We start from the raw sequence: 20,434 nt of genomic DNA, 5'->3' as shown, positions 1-20,434 counted from the left end.
TTGCATACAAGCAATTCTTCTGTTAGGGGGCCTGATATTACATCAACATTTCTCTTTACATATTTCCATATTACCGTTTGGCTAGTGATCCAAGTATCAAATGTTTTGCACATGGTCGTACATTTTCCTAGAAATTTATTTATTTGTTAAAACAAACTTCAAAATTTTGGAAAAAAATTGAAAAAAAACTAGAAGGAAAATTTTTTTTTTTTTTATTTAAAAAAAATTTAAAATTTTTTCATCAAGTGTTCGAAATATATTAGGTATGGTTTTAAATTTTAACAAACTAGAAGGAAAATTTTTGTTTTTTTTATTTAAAAAAAATTTAAAATTTTTTCATCAAGTGTTCGAAATATATTAGGTAAGGTTTTAAATTTTTCTATAAATTGGTTTATTTGAAAAAAATACAAAAATTAAAAAAAAATTCTACTTGAAAAAAGAATTAAAATTAATTGTGATCCAGTGATTCAAATTTTTCTTGAAATTGGCTTAAGTATAATAAAAAAACGAAAACAATTAAAACCGAAAATGTATAATAAAAAAAAATTATATGAAAAAAACACAATTAACTTAAATTAATAACACAATTAACACAATTAAAAAAAACTAAAAAAAATGAAAACAAATGTATATGTAAAAAAAAATTACGAAAAAAAACAAAAAAATTATAATTTTGAAAAACAAATTTAATTTTAGGAGGAAGTGATTTTAATTTTTCTAGAAATTGCTTTAAGTCTAATAAGAAAAGCACCAAAAATTGTAAAAAAAAACTTTATAATTAAAAAAAAATACTAAATATTGAAAATGTATAAGCAGTGATCCAAATTTTTTGAGAAATTGGTTTAAGTTTAATAAAAACACTGAGACAAATAAACATAAAAATATATAATTAAAAAAACTATAATTTAAGGAAACAACATTGCGAAGAAAACTAAAAAAAATTTTATAATAAAAGAAAAATACGAATAAACCTAAAAAAATTTTATAATTTTGAAAAACAAATTTAATTTTGTGATCAGGTGATCCAAATTTTTCTAGAAATTGGTTTAAGTATAATAAGAAAAACACCAAAAAAATTTAAAAGAAAATTTATATTTTTCAAATTTCGAAAAAACTAAAACAAAATTGAAAAAGAAGTCAAAAACAAAAGAAAACAAAAACAACTAAAAACATTTTATTTTGTAATCAGGTGATCCAAGTACTTTGTTCTAAGTATAAAAAAAGAAAAATACAAACATTTGAAAAAAAAGGGGAAAAAACTATGCTTTTGAAAAAAAATGTTATTTCGAGATTTATTCAACGGTGAAAATGTTGGTATAGATTCTCTTCCTCTTTGTTTATTTAAGAAATTTCCTATTCAAAACAATCTATTTGGATAACTTTTACTGTAGTTCAGTGAACTTGGATGTCCACCATTCGTGCCATATCTTCGGTGGCTCACGGGTGGTCTACTGTGGATTATCCTGCCGTTCATGTTGTTGTTGTTGGAGAAGTACCTTTGCCCTGTCGCGTATGTATGCGTAATCACCGGTAGTCTTCGTCTAGGCCCAGGAAACTAGCTGTTTCGACGGATTGGGTCCAGAGGGAGAGGGGTGTTAGATTAGTGGGTTTCATGGGGCATGTGAAAAAGTGGTTAGTGTCTTGCGGGGTGCCTTCACATGCCGGACATATGTACTTAGTATGTCGGGGTTGGTTCTGGATAGGTAAGAGTTTAACCTGCTACAGTATTCAGAACGTAAATGTGCCAAGGTTACGCGGGACTCTCTGGGAAGTTGGAGCTGTTCATCTGTGATTGGTGGTGGTTGAACCACGATAACGGCATTCGGGGGTCGGGAGCTTAAGAAGGTGGTGAGAGTCTTCTTATGAATGCCGTTTATGGACCGTCTGTACACTGTCCGATCCAGTAACTGTCTGTTTGTTTTGTCTGAGATCTCGTCCGCGTAGTTGAGGAAATGCCTCCTGATGTGCCTGGGAGGTGGCTCAGGCTCGAGCAGGTGTCTGCATGGTTGAGGTCTGCGGTAACATCCTAGCAGAAACTGCTTACAGAGCAATTTATTATGCTCCTTAACAGGCAGGTGGTGAAAAGGGTCGCCGTGGATTTAGTGGGGGAGAGTTGTAAATTCCTCGCAATGAAGAAGCGAGAAATGCTGGGAGGTAGTCGTTTACCTTGGACCATAGGCCATCAATGTCATTGCTTGACGCCATTATCGTGCAGTCGTCGGCGTATGAAACCAGGGAGACTCCCTATGGTGGCTGGGAGAGTTTCGAGATATAGAAGTTGAAAAGCAAGGGTGAAAGGACACCACCCTGATGTTTGGTCTCAGAATATCACCGACGAATGACGACCACTCAGGTAGTTCGCGGTCCACCTCTTCAGCCCTGCCGGGAGTGTCGACTAGCGTCGAAAAAAAAAATATTTTTTTCGCATGTTTGGAAATTTTTTTTTATCATATTTTAAAAATTCACCCCCTCAGGTCTTCTCTTAGTTTTTTTCATGAATAGCTAAGCCAACATTGAACAAATCTTAAAAATATTTAACTTTTTTCAAAATTTTTTTACTTCTTATTATACTCAAATCTACAAATAAACGCACTTTTAGAAAAATATACTCTAATGCCCAAAATAATTGGACTACTAGTAATAGAATCGACCACCTTTTGTGCCCGATTTAATCACTTGGGATTGTTTTCTGTGGCGCTATCTCACGGATAGAGCTCAGAAATATAAGAAAACATGAAAAAAATTGAAAATAAACCTGTGATATATTACAATTCCCGAAATGAAGACAAAATTCCGTCTAAGTATCATCGAATATGTTTCCAATTTTTCTTCTGGGCTTCATATTTCCCTCCCAGCAAGAATTGCGTAAAATCTGCTTATTTATGATTGTGTGTGTGTACATTTGTAAATAGATATTCGAGCCGGTTTCATTGCTAGTGTCAAAGTTGTTCCCTATGATTTGTGTTCCCTTAAGATGAATGTCATAATCGTCACCGCAACTTTGACATTTCTAATTAAAATTCCAATAAAACGTCACATTATGGGCACACAAGGGAATTGTACGAGTATGCGGGCTGTTTTGCGTTCAACAGGCTACAGGCATATATACATATATGTACATCTTGTTCATGTATGTGTTTATATTTTGAGATATACATATGTATGCATATGGGAAAATATATGTGTAGGTATTTACCAACACGACAAAGGTTGGGCCTGTTGCTGGTACTGTGCCGCGCTCGATGAAGCTCATAAATCTTTAAACAGCCTCGTTTGCCGCCTGCACTGGAATTATTAAAGAGAAACTATTATTTTATGTAAATACATACATAAGGTGGTATGCAATGAAAATATTTGTTTTTTGTTTTTTGGTATAGAGATTTCAAGTGAAATGGATCATTCACAGATTTACTTTCGTAAATTTACGATTTATTTGTAATCATTTCCGTGAGTTTGTTTATAGGATCTAATGGAACAAACAGACAAGCTTATTTATCAATTTATTTTATGCAGGAAATGCAAAATTTTTAAAGGCACCCAAGAATTTTGTTATGTTCGTCTATGATCAAAACTCCAAAGTTCGTCTACGTCCAAAAACTCATTCATTCAATTCATTTTCCATTATGTACCGGTTAATTCTTATTTTTTTCTGCATTATGATTAAGAACACATTACAATTCTTGAGCTCGTCGGAAAATTAATTCAAAATCCATTGCAAAACTTGTTCTGAATAGATTAGATTGATCTAAGAAAAATGTCAAAGACTGAAAAAAGAAATATTATTTGTTGCTCTTTGGCCCACAGGTACTTCCATATTAGAATTTTCCGTCGCTGAGTCCAAATTAAAGGTGAAATTAAAATGTACCGTACGAATTTTTAGCGATGTCATACATTTTTGTAGAAGTTAGTTTAATTGCCGCCGTAGCCGAATGGGTTGGTGCGTGATTACCATTCGGAATTCACCGAGAGGTCGTTAGTTCGAATCTCGGTGAAGGCAAAATTAATAAAAACATTTTTCTAATAGCGGTCGCCCCTCGGCAGGCAATGGCAAACCTCCGAGTGTATTTCTGCCATGAAAAAGCTCCTCATAAAAATATCTGCCGTTCGGAGTCGGCTTGAAACTGTAGGTCCCTCCATTTGTGGAACAACATCAAGACGCACACCACAAATAGGAGGAGGAGCTCGGCCAAACACCTAACAGAAGTGTACGCGCCAATTATTTTTTTTTTTTTTTTTATTTAGTTTAATTGTTGGCTCAAGTACAGCAAAAAAAAAACAAAACACATTTTGTGATTAAACTAAAAAAAACATTGTAAATCATGTACTGCAATTGAAGTTGGGCAAAATTAAGCTACAGAGGTCGGAGTTAAAGGATTGTTGATGTACCTTTAACCAGCAGTATGGAACATTTATGCCTTCTACATATGTATGTTGACCCTGACCCAGGCGCTGCGATGGAACCCCTTCCAACAGGCTGGACGAAATGTTGGCAGACAACGAACCACCTGGCGCCATTCAACTTAGGCGGAAATGAGGTATTTGAAAAAGACTTGGAGTGAACTTAGAGCCATTGCACAAACCGATTTCAATGGCACAAAGGAGTTGTTGACGCCCAATGCTCCAACTAGGAGTTAGTGGATCCTGTAATAGGACTATGAATAAGTTCGTGCGGTTTTACAACAGATGGCGTAACTTGATTATTATTCCATCGATCCACATTTCCAAACATTCATTGGAGAGCTACTGTCGTAAGGCACAAACGTCAGTATAAGTTTTTTATTTGAAGCGTAAACAACAATATTTTTACCACACTTGAAAATGTCGAATTTCGTGCCAAATAATGTGTTTTTGCGGGGAATTCTTCTTCATTATTTTAATATGAAGAAAAAAGCAGCCGAAAGTCATCGTATCTTGGTGGAAGTTTATGGTGAGCATGCTCTATCTGAGCGAACGTGCCAGAAGTGGTTTGCACGCTTTAAAAGTGGTGATTTTGGCTTGGAAGACGAAGAACGCGAGTTACGTCACTCAACCATTCTACTCCAAAAGAAAATACAATTGAAGTGGACTGGTCATCGTAACTCGATACCCAACCAAATAAGTGCCATTGCACTAACGCATTTCGCAAGCGACACAATTAGCTTGTAAAGAAATGAGTGCAACGACACTTATGCAAATAATTTAGGAAACTTAGAATAAGCAATATTCGTATTTCGTTGATTCACCAAATATTGTATTGTAAGTGAATCAACTATTAGCAATAGGAAATATTATAAATACTAGCTGTAAGCATATCAAAATTGTAATTGAAATTTACCATTTAATCAATAAAGACGCGTTTCGACGCCAGTTGATTTTTTTTAAGCCACGACTTTCGCATTGGCTTATTTGGCGCAGTCACCGGAAATCAATTCTGAAGAATTGATTAAAAGAACCATCGGCATCCTTAAGGACCGAAAAGTAAAATTCCTGACTAAAGTCAAGAATTAGTGATTACAAGAACATCGGCATCCTTAAGGACCGAAAAATAAAATTCCTGACTAAAGTCAAGAATTAGTGATTAAAAGAACCATCGGCATCCTTAAGGACCGAAAAGTAAAATTCCTGACTAAAGTCAAGAATTAGTGATTACAAGAACGTCGGTATCCCGAAGGACCGAAAAATAAAATTCCTGACTAAAGTCAAGAATTAGTGATTAAAAGAACCATCGGCATCCTTAAGGACCGAAAAGTAAAATTCCTGACTAAAGTCAAGAATTAGTGATTACAAGAACGTCGGTATCCCGAAGGACCGAAAAATAAAATTCCTGACTAAAGTCAAGAATTAGTGATTAAAAGAACGTCGGTATCCCAAAGGACCGAAAAACAAAAATTTCTGACTAAAGTCAAGAAATAGTGATAAAAGGCTACTTGAACACTGGCAGATCGGTAAACCGAAAAATAATAGTGAACAGTGATCAAAAGACACTAAAGACGTTTGTATACTCGTACAAGTGATTTAAATTGCTCCTACATATTTAAACAAAAGCAAAAGTTTACAAACTAATAGTGAACAGTGATCAAAAGACACTAAAAACGTTTGTATACTCGTACAAGTGATTTAAATTGCTCCTACATATTTAAACAAAAGCAAAAGTTTACAAAATGAACGACCAACCACAACCAGCAATAGCGGTAACCGAACTCATCAAGGAGGCGTCCCGCATTAAAGAGTTCAGAGGCGACAGATCTTATGACTTATCGGCGTTTATACGGGAAGTTGAAATCATCCTTCCGCTATTTAATCAAAACCTACCGCTGCAAGAATTCATATTCCAGCGTCACATCAGGACGAAGATCCAGGGACAGGCATTAAACACAATCAGAACACTGGGACAATCACCTACTTGGGACGATATAAAAAAAGAGCTGATCAGGAATTTCGGCGTGAAAGAAACATACCACAGTCTCTACCACCAGGCGATCACAACGAAAAATTATAATGTAAGTGATTATTTTTCTAATTTAAGAAACATTTTAGACAAACTTAACACAAAATATGAACAGGACGAAAGCAAGCCAGTAGAATTTGCACCTGAGGTTAACGAATCAATAATTTTAAAGACATTTCTTAACGGGATAGACCCAAATTTAGCTAGTATAGTTTATAGTAGGAATAAAAAGACACTTAGGGAATCTTACTATACACTCGAAGAAACTGGCATGATTAAGAAATATGACTATAGGAACAATAGGTCAAATAGATCGACACAAAACTATCCTCGACAAGGATCCGGACAAAACACAACGAGTTACGGACCAACTACTAGTTCCGACACATCAGGACAGTTTAAGCAGAATAAACCTGCTTCTGGACAATTTCATAGAAATTCGCAACAAAGTAGGCTATTTCCAAATAACACAACAAGTAGGGGTTCAGGACAGTACAAGTCGAATAAGACCGAACCCATGGAAGTGGATAACATAGAAACCACTAACGAAGAGAGTGAAAATTTTCGGTTTCCAGCCCATACTACAACCTACCGGTAGTTAAATTGACAATAGGAAAAGACGAAATGACGTGCCTTATTGATACAGGCTCTAACACTTCTCTTCTCGGAGAAGACAAACTCCAAAACTATAAACGACAAAGACTCACGAAGCCTCTCAATTTTAAGACATTGGACGGAAATGTAAGAGTGGATACAGAGATTATCACACCACTCCCAACTGAATTCAACGAAAAAAATTTAATGAGTTGGAAGTTGACAAACTTGAAGAACAAAAAATTCGACGGAATACTTGGACAAAACATTCTAAAGCCAATGGAGGCAATAATTAACCTAAAAGATGGATACATGGAAATCCACAATACAAGGACGAAATTCATCGATACATGCCCACACAGTTACGAGGACATACACACACTGGAAACTACACAAATAGACAGTACAATTTTACAAAAGCTTTCACGTGAAGATATGAACGAAGAGGTAAAAAGTCTATTACAAACAATAGTAGACGAAAATGGCGACCTATTTTTTCAGGAAGGACAAAAACTATCTCACACACATGAAATAAGACACGAAATCATCACAACTATTGACAGACCAGTATATTCTAAAATATATCGATACCCTCAAATTCATGAAGAGGAAATAAATAAGCAAATGAAGGAAATGCTAGAGCACGGCATCATTAAAGAAAGCTGTTCTCCTTATAACTCACCATTGTGGATCGTCCCCAAAAAAGTGGACAAATCAGGTAAAAAGAAATGGCGCATCGTTATAGACTATAGAGCCCTTAACGAGATCACTGTAAGCGATAAATTTCCTATACCCAACATAGAAAACATATTAGAAAAATTGGGAAGAGCCCAATATTTCACAACTTTAGATCTGGCCAAAGGTTTCCACCTTATAAAAGAGGAAGACAGGGCGAAAACCGCATTCTCTACTCCACTAGGACACTACGAATTTGTTCGTATGCCCTTTGGACTAAAAAATGCTCCTGCCACCTTCCAAAGACTTATGAATTCAGTCTTGAGAGACTATATCAATAAAATTTGCGTTGTTTACTTAGACGACATTCTTATATTTAGCACTACAGCCCAAGAACACATGGACAGTATCAAGAAAATTTTCGATAGACTACGAAAACATAACCTACGAGTTCAAATTGATAAGAGTAATTTTTTCGCTACAACCACAGAATATTTAGGGCACATCCTGACTACAGAAGGTGCAAAACCAAACCCCACCAAAGTGGAGGCAATCCAAAAGCTCAAGCTGCCGCAAACAGCAAAACAGATTAAATCATTTCTGGGAGCAACTGGATACTATCGCAAATTCATAAAGAATTACGCTAAAATAGCTCAAGCTATGACTAAATACCTAAAAAAGGATACAAAAGTCAACGTCCACGATACACAGTACATGGACGCCTTTTATAAATTAAAGAGATTACTCATATCCCCACCGATACTTAAGTACCCGGATTTCGGAAAAAAATTTGAAATTGCTACAGACGCAAGCGATTACGCTATAGGTGCCGCATTAACGCAAGCAGGTCATCCCATATGCTACGCAAGTAGAACTTTGAATGAGCACGAAAAAAAATACTCAACCACAGAAAAGGAACTTCTCGCCATAGTATGGGCAGTCAATTATTTTAGGCCCTATGTTTACGGCAGGAAATTTGACTTACTAACAGACCATCAACCACTAAAGTGGCTACAAACAAAATACAGAGGAAAGGACATAAATCCAAGACTACAAAGATGGATACTGAAATTAGGTGAATATGACATCAACATCGGTTACATTAAAGGTAAAGAAAATACCCTAGCCGATTTCCTAAGTAGAATTAATAGCGAAACAGGTGACATCTACCTAACGAATGAGGACACACAAATCGAGGATAACTTAGACAATATGAGTACCTCTGCAACCATACACTCTCAAGAAGAGGACCTTAATGATCATTTCCCAATTCTAGATACAGTAGTCAATCGTTTCCACACACAAATAATATTAGTTGAGCACAAATATAGAGAGATTGAAATTATTGGAAATAAAAGAAAGATATATATTTGCCTAGACGATATAAATAGCGGTTTTATTTCAGATATATTCAGACGATTTCTCAAATCAGGAAAAGTTGGAATTTTCTCTGAGCTTTCTGACGGTGATTACAATACTGTACAGCAAAAACTAATAGAATTATTTAATGGAAACATAAAATTTTTCAAATGCTCTTACCATGCTAAAGACATGCAGAACGAAGACGAGACATTTAGGTATATAAAAAATTATCACTTCACCGAAAGTGGCCATTCAGGCATAAATGAAAATTACGAAGGACTGAAAAAACTCATATATCACAAAAATTTAAAACAATTAATTCAAAAATTTATAAATAACTGTGATATATGTTGTCAAACAAAATATGATAGAAAACCTATCAAACCGAAATTTCATCTGACCGAAACACCAAAGGATACTAACGAAATAGTACACCTTGATACGTACACAATTAAGAAGCATAACTTTATGACTTTTATCGACAAATTTTCTAAATTCGCAGTAGCTATCCTCTTAGAAGACAGAAATAGCATTACACTCGTTGAAAACCTACGGATGTATTTTGCAATGAGAGGAAAACCTAAACTCTTTATAACTGATAATGAATTCAATTGCGTGAATGTAAAAGACTTTTTAAGAGAAGAAGGAGTTGAAGTCCATTTTACTAAACCGAATAGTCATACAGGGAACTCAGATATTGAACGACTTCATAACACGATAGGAGAAAAATTTAGAATTATGGAACTCCAATCACCAACTCTATCAACAAGAGAGAAAATGTACAAATGTATTCAAACCTACAACAATAATATCCATTCCACACTGAAAGAAAGACCTTCAGATATAGCATCTGGTAAAATTGACAAAGGGATAATCCATGACCGAATAAAAGAAGCTAAAGAAAGAGTTATTAACAAGATTAATAACAAAAGAGAGGTTTTTAACGACGAAAGAAGTACAGGACACGTAAAAAATTATAGAGCACTTAGACATAAACACGAACCTAGATATCGAAAGCTACCACTTCAAAACACTCATGCAAGTAACATTAAAAGACCAGGAAAATTTGCAGGTACTCTTGACATCAATGATGTTAATAACACTGATAATAGGATCGACCGCAACGATAATAACTGAAGACATCAAAAGTGAAGACGGGTTTGCTGAAATAAAACTCGACAACATACAGGTGATCACAGATTTTGACATCATCCTCCACATAATCAAACCAAAGGAAATAGAAAATATTATTGACGCACTTGAGAATTTAGCAAAAGACTCGAAACTGACCGAAAAGGGACAAATTCTAACACAGGAATTTGCAATACTACGAAGCAAACTTTATACATTACTACCTCACAGACAGAAAAGAGGACTAATTAACATATTAGATACAACAATGAAATGGCTATATGGAAGTATGGACGACGACGATAGACAAAATATAGAAGAACATTTTAAAGTTATTGACACGAATAACCATATTGCCATAGACACTTTAAATAAGAATATAAAGATAAATGATAACTTTAACAAAACATTCCAAAATATTCAGAAAGCTATAGAATCAGATAGAAGACAAATCTCTTTAAAATTAAATTCAGTACAACATCAAAATCAAGACATACATAAAGAACTTCTACATCTTGACATTCTTTTGAGAATTAGATCGCTTAGCAATAGTATAGAGCACATCCAAAATAACTTAGCATCAGCTAGACTAAACTTAATGTCCAGCAACATTCTTACCCCTGAGGAAATAAATACGTACAATATAGATATATTTAAACTAGAAAACATAGAATTAGGAGCAGCAACCGCCGCAGATAATATTATATTTTCATTAAAAATCCCAACAAATACAACTATAGCAAAACATATATTCATAACTCCATGTGCAAACAAGAACTCGGAAGAATTACAATTCAAAAGCGAACATCTTTTGGAAATAAATAAAACAAGATTCACTTTTTCAAGAAATTTATATCAAAAAAGCCTAAAAGCCTCAAAATCATGTGTAATAAAGAAAAATTGTAAGAAAATCAAAAATTATAAAGAAGAAATTATGGAAATCGAAAAAGGCTTAATAATTGTAAAAAATTCAAAAGGAATTGAAATAAAAAGTACATGTAACGAAAGAACTTTAAATTCCAGAGGAACTCAACTTATTTTATTCAATGATTGTGAACTTTATGTAAAAAACGAAACTTATAAAAATATAAATAAATCATTTACACAAAAATATGTAATACGTCACCTTGAATCAAATATAAATAACACACAACTCGAACCTACATTTGACGAATTAATTATCAACCAAATTGAAAACGCTCAAAAAAATCGAAGAACTAACCTTCCACAAAAAATCATATCAAATTAATATTTGGCTAACAATTTCATTCATCGCAGTAAGCACATTAGCCTTATCTGTAATTTTTATTCATTTCACAAACAAGCACAAAGCCATTGAACTTAACGTAAATGCAAAAACCCAGGAGTGTTTTCAATCAAAGGAAAGGGGAGTTACGTCACTCAACCATTCTACTCCAAAAGAAAATACAATTGAAGTGGACTGGTCATCGTAACTCGATACCCAACCAAATAAGTGCCATTGCACTAACGCATTTCGCAAGCGACACAATTAGCTTGTAAAGAAATGAGTGCAACGACACTTATGCAAATAATTTAGGAAACTTAGAATAAGCAATATTCGTATTTCGTTGATTCACCAAATATTGTATTGTAAGTGAATCAACTATTAGCAATAGGAAATATTATAAATACTAGCTGTAAGCATATCAAAATTGTAATTGAAATTTACCATTTAATCAATAAAGACGCGTTTCGACGCCAGTTGATTTTTTTTAAGCCACGACTTTCGCATTGGCTTATTTCGCGAGGGTGCGCCGCCAAAGTTCATGGATACCGAATTGGAGGAATTGCTCGATCAAGATCCGGCTCAAACGCAAGAAGAGGTTGCAAAAACTTTGGGAGTTGATCAATCAACCATTTCCAAACGTTTAAAAGCCATGGGAATGATCCGAAAGGTAGGCCATTGGGTGCCGTATGAATTGAAGCCAAGAGACGTTGAACGCCGTTTTATGGCATGCGAACAACTGCTTCAACGGCACAAAAGAAAGGGTTTTTTGCATCGAATTGTGACTGGCGATGAAAAGTGGGTCCATTACGACAATCCAAAACGTCGGGCAACGTATGGATACCCTGGCCATGCTTCAACATCGACGTCGGCGCAGAATATTCATGGCCTGAAGGTTATGCTGTGTATCTGGTGGGACCAGCTGGGTGTTGTGTAATATGAGCTACTGAAACCGAATGAAACGATTACGGGGGATGTCTACCGACGACAATTGATGCGTTTGAGCCGAGCACTGCGAGAAAAACGGCCGCAATACGCCGATAGACACGACAAAGTTATTTTGCAACATGACAATGCTCGGCCACATGTTGCACAAGTGGTCAAAACATACTTAGAAACGCTCAAATGGGATGTCCTACCCCACCCGCCGTATAGTCCAGACCTTGCGCCATCCGATTACTATCTCTTCCGATCGATGCAACATGGCCTGGCTGACCAGCACTTCCGTAATTACGATGAAGTCAAAAAATGGATCGATTCGTGGATTGCGGCAAAACCGACCGAATTTTTCACAAAGGGAATCCGTGAATTGCCAGAAAGATGGGAAAAAGTAGTAGTAAGCGATGGACAATATTTTGAATATTAAATTTGTAACCATTTTACGTCAATAAAGTTTCAAATTTCGAAAAAAACCGCACGAACTTATTCATAGTCCTATTACATATTTTGGGAAACTATTAGAAAAATTAGTATATCTCGTTGGCAATCCAAAAACAAATAAAATAAGAAAGTCCTCTAGTATCTAGAATGACTTGTATTTGTATACCCCAACAGTTCTGTTTTCGGGCCGAAATATCTGAACTCTTCAAGCCGATTAAAATATGAGAAAGCAAAGTCTCTGCCACACATATATTTGATCATTACTAAGTCATAAAAACTATATTGCGGTAACAAAAACAACAACGTCGGTATACATTTTATCTTTTCCCAAGAATGCTTGAAAATGTCTCTACCGGAGCTTTCGAAATGCTCAAGAAAATAGGAGTAATAAGAAAATTTGTTTATTCTAACCCATACTTCTGAAGCAATAACAAAGGTTTTAACACAAACAGTGTAATAACTAACAAACATGAAATTGTACACAAACGGGCAGGCTTCATATTGCCTGCATGCAAATAAAGTTTACTCCTACACTCATTTACGCACAACTTAATGTGTTTAGGCTGCACCGCAAATGGCACCATAAAGCCGAAAAACTACTCAGATTCATTTGCAAATAAACACACATATATATATGTATGTCCATAATAAATACTCCTAAAAGCAATTAAATAAATTAATGTCGGCTTTTATTGCTAATAAAAACTTAAAACACTTTTACTTAATGGGGGTTGGCTTGAAGTCTCACAAAAATAAAATAAAATCTTAAATGATTTCCGTTGTCGAAAACAGATTTAAATTCGACAAAGAAAAGACATATTCGGTCCACTTTCAAACGATTAGTAGTTTCTTAGATTAGGCGTACGACTGATATTTAGATACCTTGGATCTTAAACTACACGGACGATTCCCCAAAGTTTATTGAAAGCGGGGCTTATTCAGGTGCAGTGCCTATACTGGCACAGCGAAAACTGGGGAACATGTAGTTGGCCTCTTTAAAGCCGATGTACACTCTTCGAAATTTTTCGTAGATCCCTGAATGCTGATATCTTCCTACTCATTAAAAAAATATTTATTTAAAGTGGTAAGTCTCTGTCTGGAAAGAGCTGAACAGTGGCACAGAAGGTGTGCGAGATCAGCATGCGTCTGCACGTCTAGCCTAGCTTGTATTTAAGACAGTGCCTAGTTGTAACTGAAATCAGTGTGTCTAGGAGGGTCGTTTGAAAAGTCCGTGCAAACGTGAAAACTACTTAATTGTTGTGGGGATATCTTTTTTTTATTTTTCGACATAGTCTCCTTGCAGGCTTATACACTTCGTCCAAGGCTGTTCTAGTTTGTTTATCCTTCTGAAAAATTGGATTTATCTAAGCCCGAAAAATAGCCACTCGTTTCTATAATCACCGCATCGTTTGAATAAAATATTTCATCCCGCCAATCATTTTTCCGAATAGGGGTACAAATAAAGAGTAATCATTTTAAAGGTATCGGAGTTTAAGTTGAAAGACAAAAACGAAAATCGAAATTGATTAGGCAATCTTTATTACTTTTGTATAGAGCAATTCATGGTATTTATTTTTTAAAGATAACTCCTTTCAAATGTTTATCGCAATTCCGCCTTCCGTAAACACCGATTTTGATTGACGCGCTGGAAGACTTCGGTCAGTATCTCGTGAATAACTTTGGTGATGTTGGTTTCCAATACCTTAATTGTTTATCCACAAAGCGGTTAAGCTTTACATATCCCCACATATAAAAGTGCAGATCTGGGATATCACAGGATCTTGGTGAAAAACCCACTGGTCCGAGATGTGAGATAAATTGCTTGCAGAAATGGCGATTGTTACACAGACTGCATGACAAGTAGCGACGATTTGTTGGAACCAAATATTGGAGAGATCGCTGTCTTCAATTTCCGGTATCTGAAAGTCGTTTATCATGGCGCGATAGGGTTCGCCATTCACTGTTACATTGGCGCCAGCCTCGCCTTAAAAGAAATGTGGGCCGATGATTCCTTCTGCCCATAGGCCGCACCAAACGGACGTTTGTTGTTTTCATGTTTGTTGTTTCCCGATGAAATAGCTGTTCTTGAATGGTTTCCGGTTACTCTTCAGCACACTGAACAAAATTCGTGTCCCAAAATGCGGGTCATTGACGAGTTTTTCAAGAGCCCAACGACTGAAATTATGACGCTTTGGAATATCGGTCGGCTTCAAATCTTAGACAAGTTGCATTGATATACTTTGAACTTAACATTTTTCCGTAAAATCACCTAAGTAGTGCCATAAATACAGTCAAGTCTTTGAGATCGGTGTCAAATCGATTATTCCAGGTTTTCAGAAAAACTCTCATTTACAGCCGCAATATTATTTTCACTTCGGGCTGTACGTGGTCTAGTCGGTGGAGTATTACCCAGTAATGTAAAATTATTCTCAATTTTGCCGATGGTTTGCAGAATAGTGCGTGCGATAGGACGGTTATGTACAAGGAATAACGCTTGCAAAGAATACCGATTCATTAGCAAGTCTCACCCTCCCTGAGACCTATTCTAAAGTGCTCTTACAAGTCAAAACATCTAATTTATCCAGAGTTGTATCAGCTGTGAAGGAGGGAGATGCGTTGTCTACGCTTGTATTCCATCTTATCCTAGACAATATGAGGGTGGCTCAAAAAGTACCTGTGTTTGGTGACAAGGGACGTTTCTGAGAGAAGTTGGTATTAGTACCGTGTGCTGCCGTCTATCCAACGATGGCAAAACAAATTTCAGACTGATTGATAGGTCAGTTTGGATTTGGCAGCCATTCGAGTAAGAATTTATGCTAAGATGTAAAAAAACAGCATCGTTCGGTAATACGATGTTTGTTTCTGGATGGGAAGAAATGCGAGGAGATAAAAGCAAAGTTCGCAAAGTTTTATATGTACGCATGCTTGCTGAAAAGCGAAGAGGGTGACCGCGGAAATTATGGTTAGACCACATTAAGGACGATCTAAGAAGTATAGGGGTGGCCAACTACCGTACTATAGCTATGGCCGGAGCACATGAGGAAAAGTTGTAGAGGAATTGTAGAGACTCACACAAGAAATGTAGAAGGCCGCCAGTAAAAATAAATTGTGGAAAATGAACGCGATTTTTGAGCCACTTCAAATTTGCACTTTATTGTACAAAAATTCAATGGGCTTTAAGGGTGTTTTCTGTAGAATACTCCAAAAATAATAGTGTTGCATTTTGAAAAAATCGAAATTTTTCTTTGCATATTTTCCAAGTTTAGACATTTAAGAATATGTCATACGGATTTTTTTTAAATTCCTAATATTTCATGAGTTATAGCCATTTTGGTGACATGGCATCGGTTCCGATCCGTCTTGTCTGGAAATTTTTAACGTGTTTTTCTCAAAACTGCTTTTTTCGAGCTAGCAGTAAAGATATCTCGAGTTCTGATGGACCGATCTATCATACTTCAAATTTGGAGAGAATGTTCTTAAGGGGTTATATACCTTGTGTTTTTCAAAAAAATCAAAATAAATTTTATTTCTTTATCGTAAAGTACAATCCCTTGAGAACATTTTCCAAAAATTTCATAGAGATCTGAGCAATAGATCGAAAGTTACAGCGTTTTAAATTGTGCGTCGTCACGTCCTGAGTGTACGGCCTCATGCGGCGCTTGAAACTTTAAACGCGATTATCTCAAAAACGTGTTTTTCCAAAAATGCTTTTGCGGTGGACGCGATTGCAAAAAAAGTATTCAACCGATTTTTATAATTTTTTTTTTTAAATTGTTCGTAATTGATGTCGCCTCTTAGTGAACGATCAACTTTTTATGTATAAATTTTTATTTTGCAGATATGAATTTTTTAATGCCAATTTTAGGACTGTAGAAGTGGAGTTTTTTAAAAACATGTTCCTATTTTCACAAAAATCAAAATATTTAATATATTGATCGTTCACTAAGAAGATATAACCCTATACTAATGAAATCTTTTCGATTTTTTGATTTCAGTTGACTTGGTGGACTTGAATCGCGTCCACCGCAAGCCTCTTCCAAAAAAAGGGTCTTGGGGGAAAACGCCATAACTCCGCCATTTTTAAATATTTTTACACAAACAAAGCCTTTTTTTTTCTTTAAACATTGTAATATCCAATAATAAAAACTTTTATACAATAAAATTATTGCTACATATCTTTAAAAAAAACCCAACTTTCGCTAATTTCACCGGACCACAAGGTATATAACCCCTTAATACATTCCTTCATCGGATGATTTTAGCTCGAGACAAGAACTTTTCGGAAGGCGCCAAGTCTGGTGAGTAAGCCGCATGCACCAGCGGTTCCCAAGCGTACGTCTCCAAAGATTCCCGGGTCACTCTTGTTCGATGTGGCGGTGCATTGTCATCAAGTTAGATCATGCGGCACCCATCTTCCGACCTTTAAAATCATGCCCATGTCTTTCAAACGTTCGGAAGTGATTTTTTGGGTCACTCCCAACTGCTCTGCCATCATTTCTTGCGTTTGACCATCATCTTCATCCAACAATGTTTGCAGTTCGGCGACCTCAAACTTTTTCGGTGGCCGGCCATGGTCCTCGTTCTCTAAATTCGAAATTTTTATGAGCGACAAAAATGCATTGTAACGTAACAAACAATGAACTGAATATTGTTGACAGATGTCCGACGAAAAAACAAGACATTTGGAAAGGTTTAAAAATTCTTCTAGCGACATCTATGGACTAATAGCTGAAAGCCTCATTTCATAGCAATATACCTGGTAATTCTACCGACTTCAAAATTTTTATTTTATTTTATTTTTTTTAATTGTATTTACAATTTGGCGGCCGCCGTAGCCGAACGGGATGGTACGTGACTACCTCTCTCACAGAGAAAACGTTGGTTCGAATCTCGGTGAAGCACAAAAATTAAGAAAAAACATTTGTCTAATAGCGGTCGCCCCTGGGCAGGCAATGGCAAACCTTCGAGTGTATTTCTGTCATGAAAAAGCTCCTCATAATAAATATCTGCCGTTCGGAGTCGGCTTGAAACTGTAGGTCTCTTCATTTTGCGGAACAACATCAAGACGCACACCACAAATAGGAAGAGGAGCTCGGCCAAACACCCAAAAAGGGTGTACGCGCCCATTATATATATATATACATTTACAATTTTCGCAAAGTTTGAAAATTGTATTTCTATGGAGAAGAATACTCCATATTTTCTTAAAAAAATTATTAAAACTAAGAACCAAATAAATCGCCAAAAGTTGCTATAGTTATTTAATGTGCTATAGTAAAATTATTTGTATGTATGCATAATTTAAACGAAATATAAATGAATAAATAAACAATGAATGTAAACAATAAAAAACAACTCTCAAAGTCGTAGTTATTAATCATTTAAACTTTTAACAAAACGACTCTTGTAACATGTCAATTTACTTAAAGATCAGTGGCTGGCAAAAATTAATATTACAAATTCCACCAAACCAATTCTCAATCAATACAAATGAAGCACAATCAAGTCGAATGTTCGAAAACAAAATAGCTCAGAAAATAAAAAATGCATTCACTTCTAGGAGCAGCACAACAATGCTTCTCTGCTGCTTTGAATTCAATTATTTCCTACCAGCTACGGCAAGACTAACAACAAAAAGCAACCCAAATAGCTGTTACTGCTGCTGCCAGAAGGCGAAAGTAGTAAACAGAGTTGAAATTAAATTAGTCAATGGTGTACAGTGTCAGTTAGCTGAGAGTGCAGTGCAGGCAACAATAAAGCAGACATTTCGATTGTAGTCGAATGACGGCGGCAACTGTATTTGGCTGTACGACTACACATCTCCAGCAGTAGCAAATAGTGATGTTGCAACAAATTAAGAATTTAATAAAAGAAAATAAAAGCTATCAACCAGCATCACTCCTATTAATATAATTTTTGCTTGCTCTTGATGCACTTTAATCTTTAAAAGGCAGCATTGCTCGACGGCTATGCGCGTCATTGCCATAGTTGACAACTCCCTCAAAAGATTGCATACATTTAAATATACGATAATTGGAATATGGAAACAATTTAGTGGAATAGCATTCTAGCTTAAAATTCAAAAAAAAGGGAGCCATTATAAGAACACAGAAAATATACAAGGGGAAGTCCAAAATAAACAAGGCTGGCGTCATAAAAATGTTTTTGATAGCGCCATCTTTTTAATTAGTTGCTGCGTTGGAGGCTACATCCTTAGCTGACTTCCAGTGAAAGCTTGGTGAAATTCGGTTGAGTAGAAGCGAAGTTACTGCGTCTGAAGTGTTAGTATATTTGTGTCATCAGTACAAAAATGAGTTTCGAACAAAAACCAAATATCAAATTTTGTTTTAAAATCGGTAAAACGTCTACGGAAATATTTGAATTGATGAAAAATGTTTATGGCGAAGATTTTCTAGCTCGTGTCAGAGTTCATGAGTAGTTTACACGTTTCAGAGATGGTTGTGAGGACATAAATGGCAATGAACATACGGGCCGCTCAAAATCAGTAATCACCGAAAACTCCATCGAAATTGTTCGTAAATTTATCAAAAATCTACAGAGATTATCGCTGAAAATCATGGAATCGGAGTTGAATATCTCCACAACATCGATTTATCGCATTTTAACTGATCATTTGGGCTTACGAAAGGTCAGTGCACGTTTCATTCTGCGCAAGTTAACACGTTCGCGGACATGAATGCTACAGCATTCAAATTTTAAAGCCAATTTTGTTCATTTAAGATTTCAAACAATCGATTTTTTCGTGGATTTTTTTGGGAAGGGAAGAAATTTTCGATTGAAACGAAACTTTCGAGTTTTATTGTTATATATTTCAGCAGTCTTCTCAAATTTTTTCATTAAAATATAAGTCATGTTGTGCCTGGTACAAGCATTTTGCCGAGGCGCCTCCAGTGTGCATGTGTCGTGCGGCGGGAGAGATACAGGTCGCAATTTTCATCAGAAACCAAACACCCGAAAAAAAATTTATTTTAGTATATTAACGTTTCTAGTTAAACCAAGAAAATTAAATAAGAGGGGAGAAATTCAACAATTTTTCGCTAATTAAAGAAAAAAAATCGTTTTTTTGGAAAACAAATTCACTTTAGATTGTTTAAAAATTGGGTTAGTCATAACTTTCTTAAGGTTTTTTAGGTTCAACTAGAAGATAATTTAATTCCGAATACAATCAATGTTATCTCATTTCGATAGGTCGTTAAACTTTTCTCCTATCTTTCCCGCCAATTAGGAATAATCGTAAAAATAAAAAACCGATAAGTCACACTTCGAGCGATCCAGCCACTCGTATATCTGCTCGACGCTTGCTCACAATTTCTTCTGTAACTCCGAAAATACTTTGAATTTGCTTCTGAAATTTTGAGGACACATTCTTGGATAGTTTGGGAAGACATTTACAAAAAAAAAAATCGATTTTTTTGAAGCCTCTAAAGCAGGCTCCCCCCTTAATTTCATGTAACATTAAGTTTTTGTTATTAATATACATTTTAAAGTAATGACCAATTGATTCATTAAGTACTTTCATATTATTTTATTTTTTCTCCATGTATTTACAAATTTCCTCCACACTGAGTAAGCTAGAGGTGTAATAAATACTAGACGTG

At 35.5% G+C, this 20,434-nt stretch overlaps 1 protein-coding gene across 1 annotated transcript in view; it reads left to right on the top strand.

The window, feature by feature from the left end:
• The first annotated feature begins 5,043 nt into the window (after positions 1–5,043).
• LOC128867005 (uncharacterized) overlaps positions 5,044–20,434 on the top strand; it is a 103,509-nt gene continuing 88,118 nt past the window's right edge. Inside the window, exons 1-2 of the mRNA XM_054108096.1 lie at positions 5,044–6,479; positions 10,131–10,476. Coding sequence (XP_053964071.1) covers positions 6,141–6,479; positions 10,131–10,476 — 685 coding nt within the window. The 5' untranslated portion in view covers positions 5,044–6,140. The remainder of the gene's footprint in view (positions 6,480–10,130; positions 10,477–20,434) is intronic.

Source organism: Anastrepha ludens, chromosome 6, assembly GCF_028408465.1.
Source record: "Anastrepha ludens isolate Willacy chromosome 6, idAnaLude1.1, whole genome shotgun sequence".
NCBI classification, from domain to species: Eukaryota; Metazoa; Arthropoda; class Insecta; order Diptera; family Tephritidae; genus Anastrepha; species Anastrepha ludens.
The sequence above is the reverse complement of the archived record's forward strand: the minus strand, read 5'-3'. Positions and strand labels throughout refer to the sequence as shown.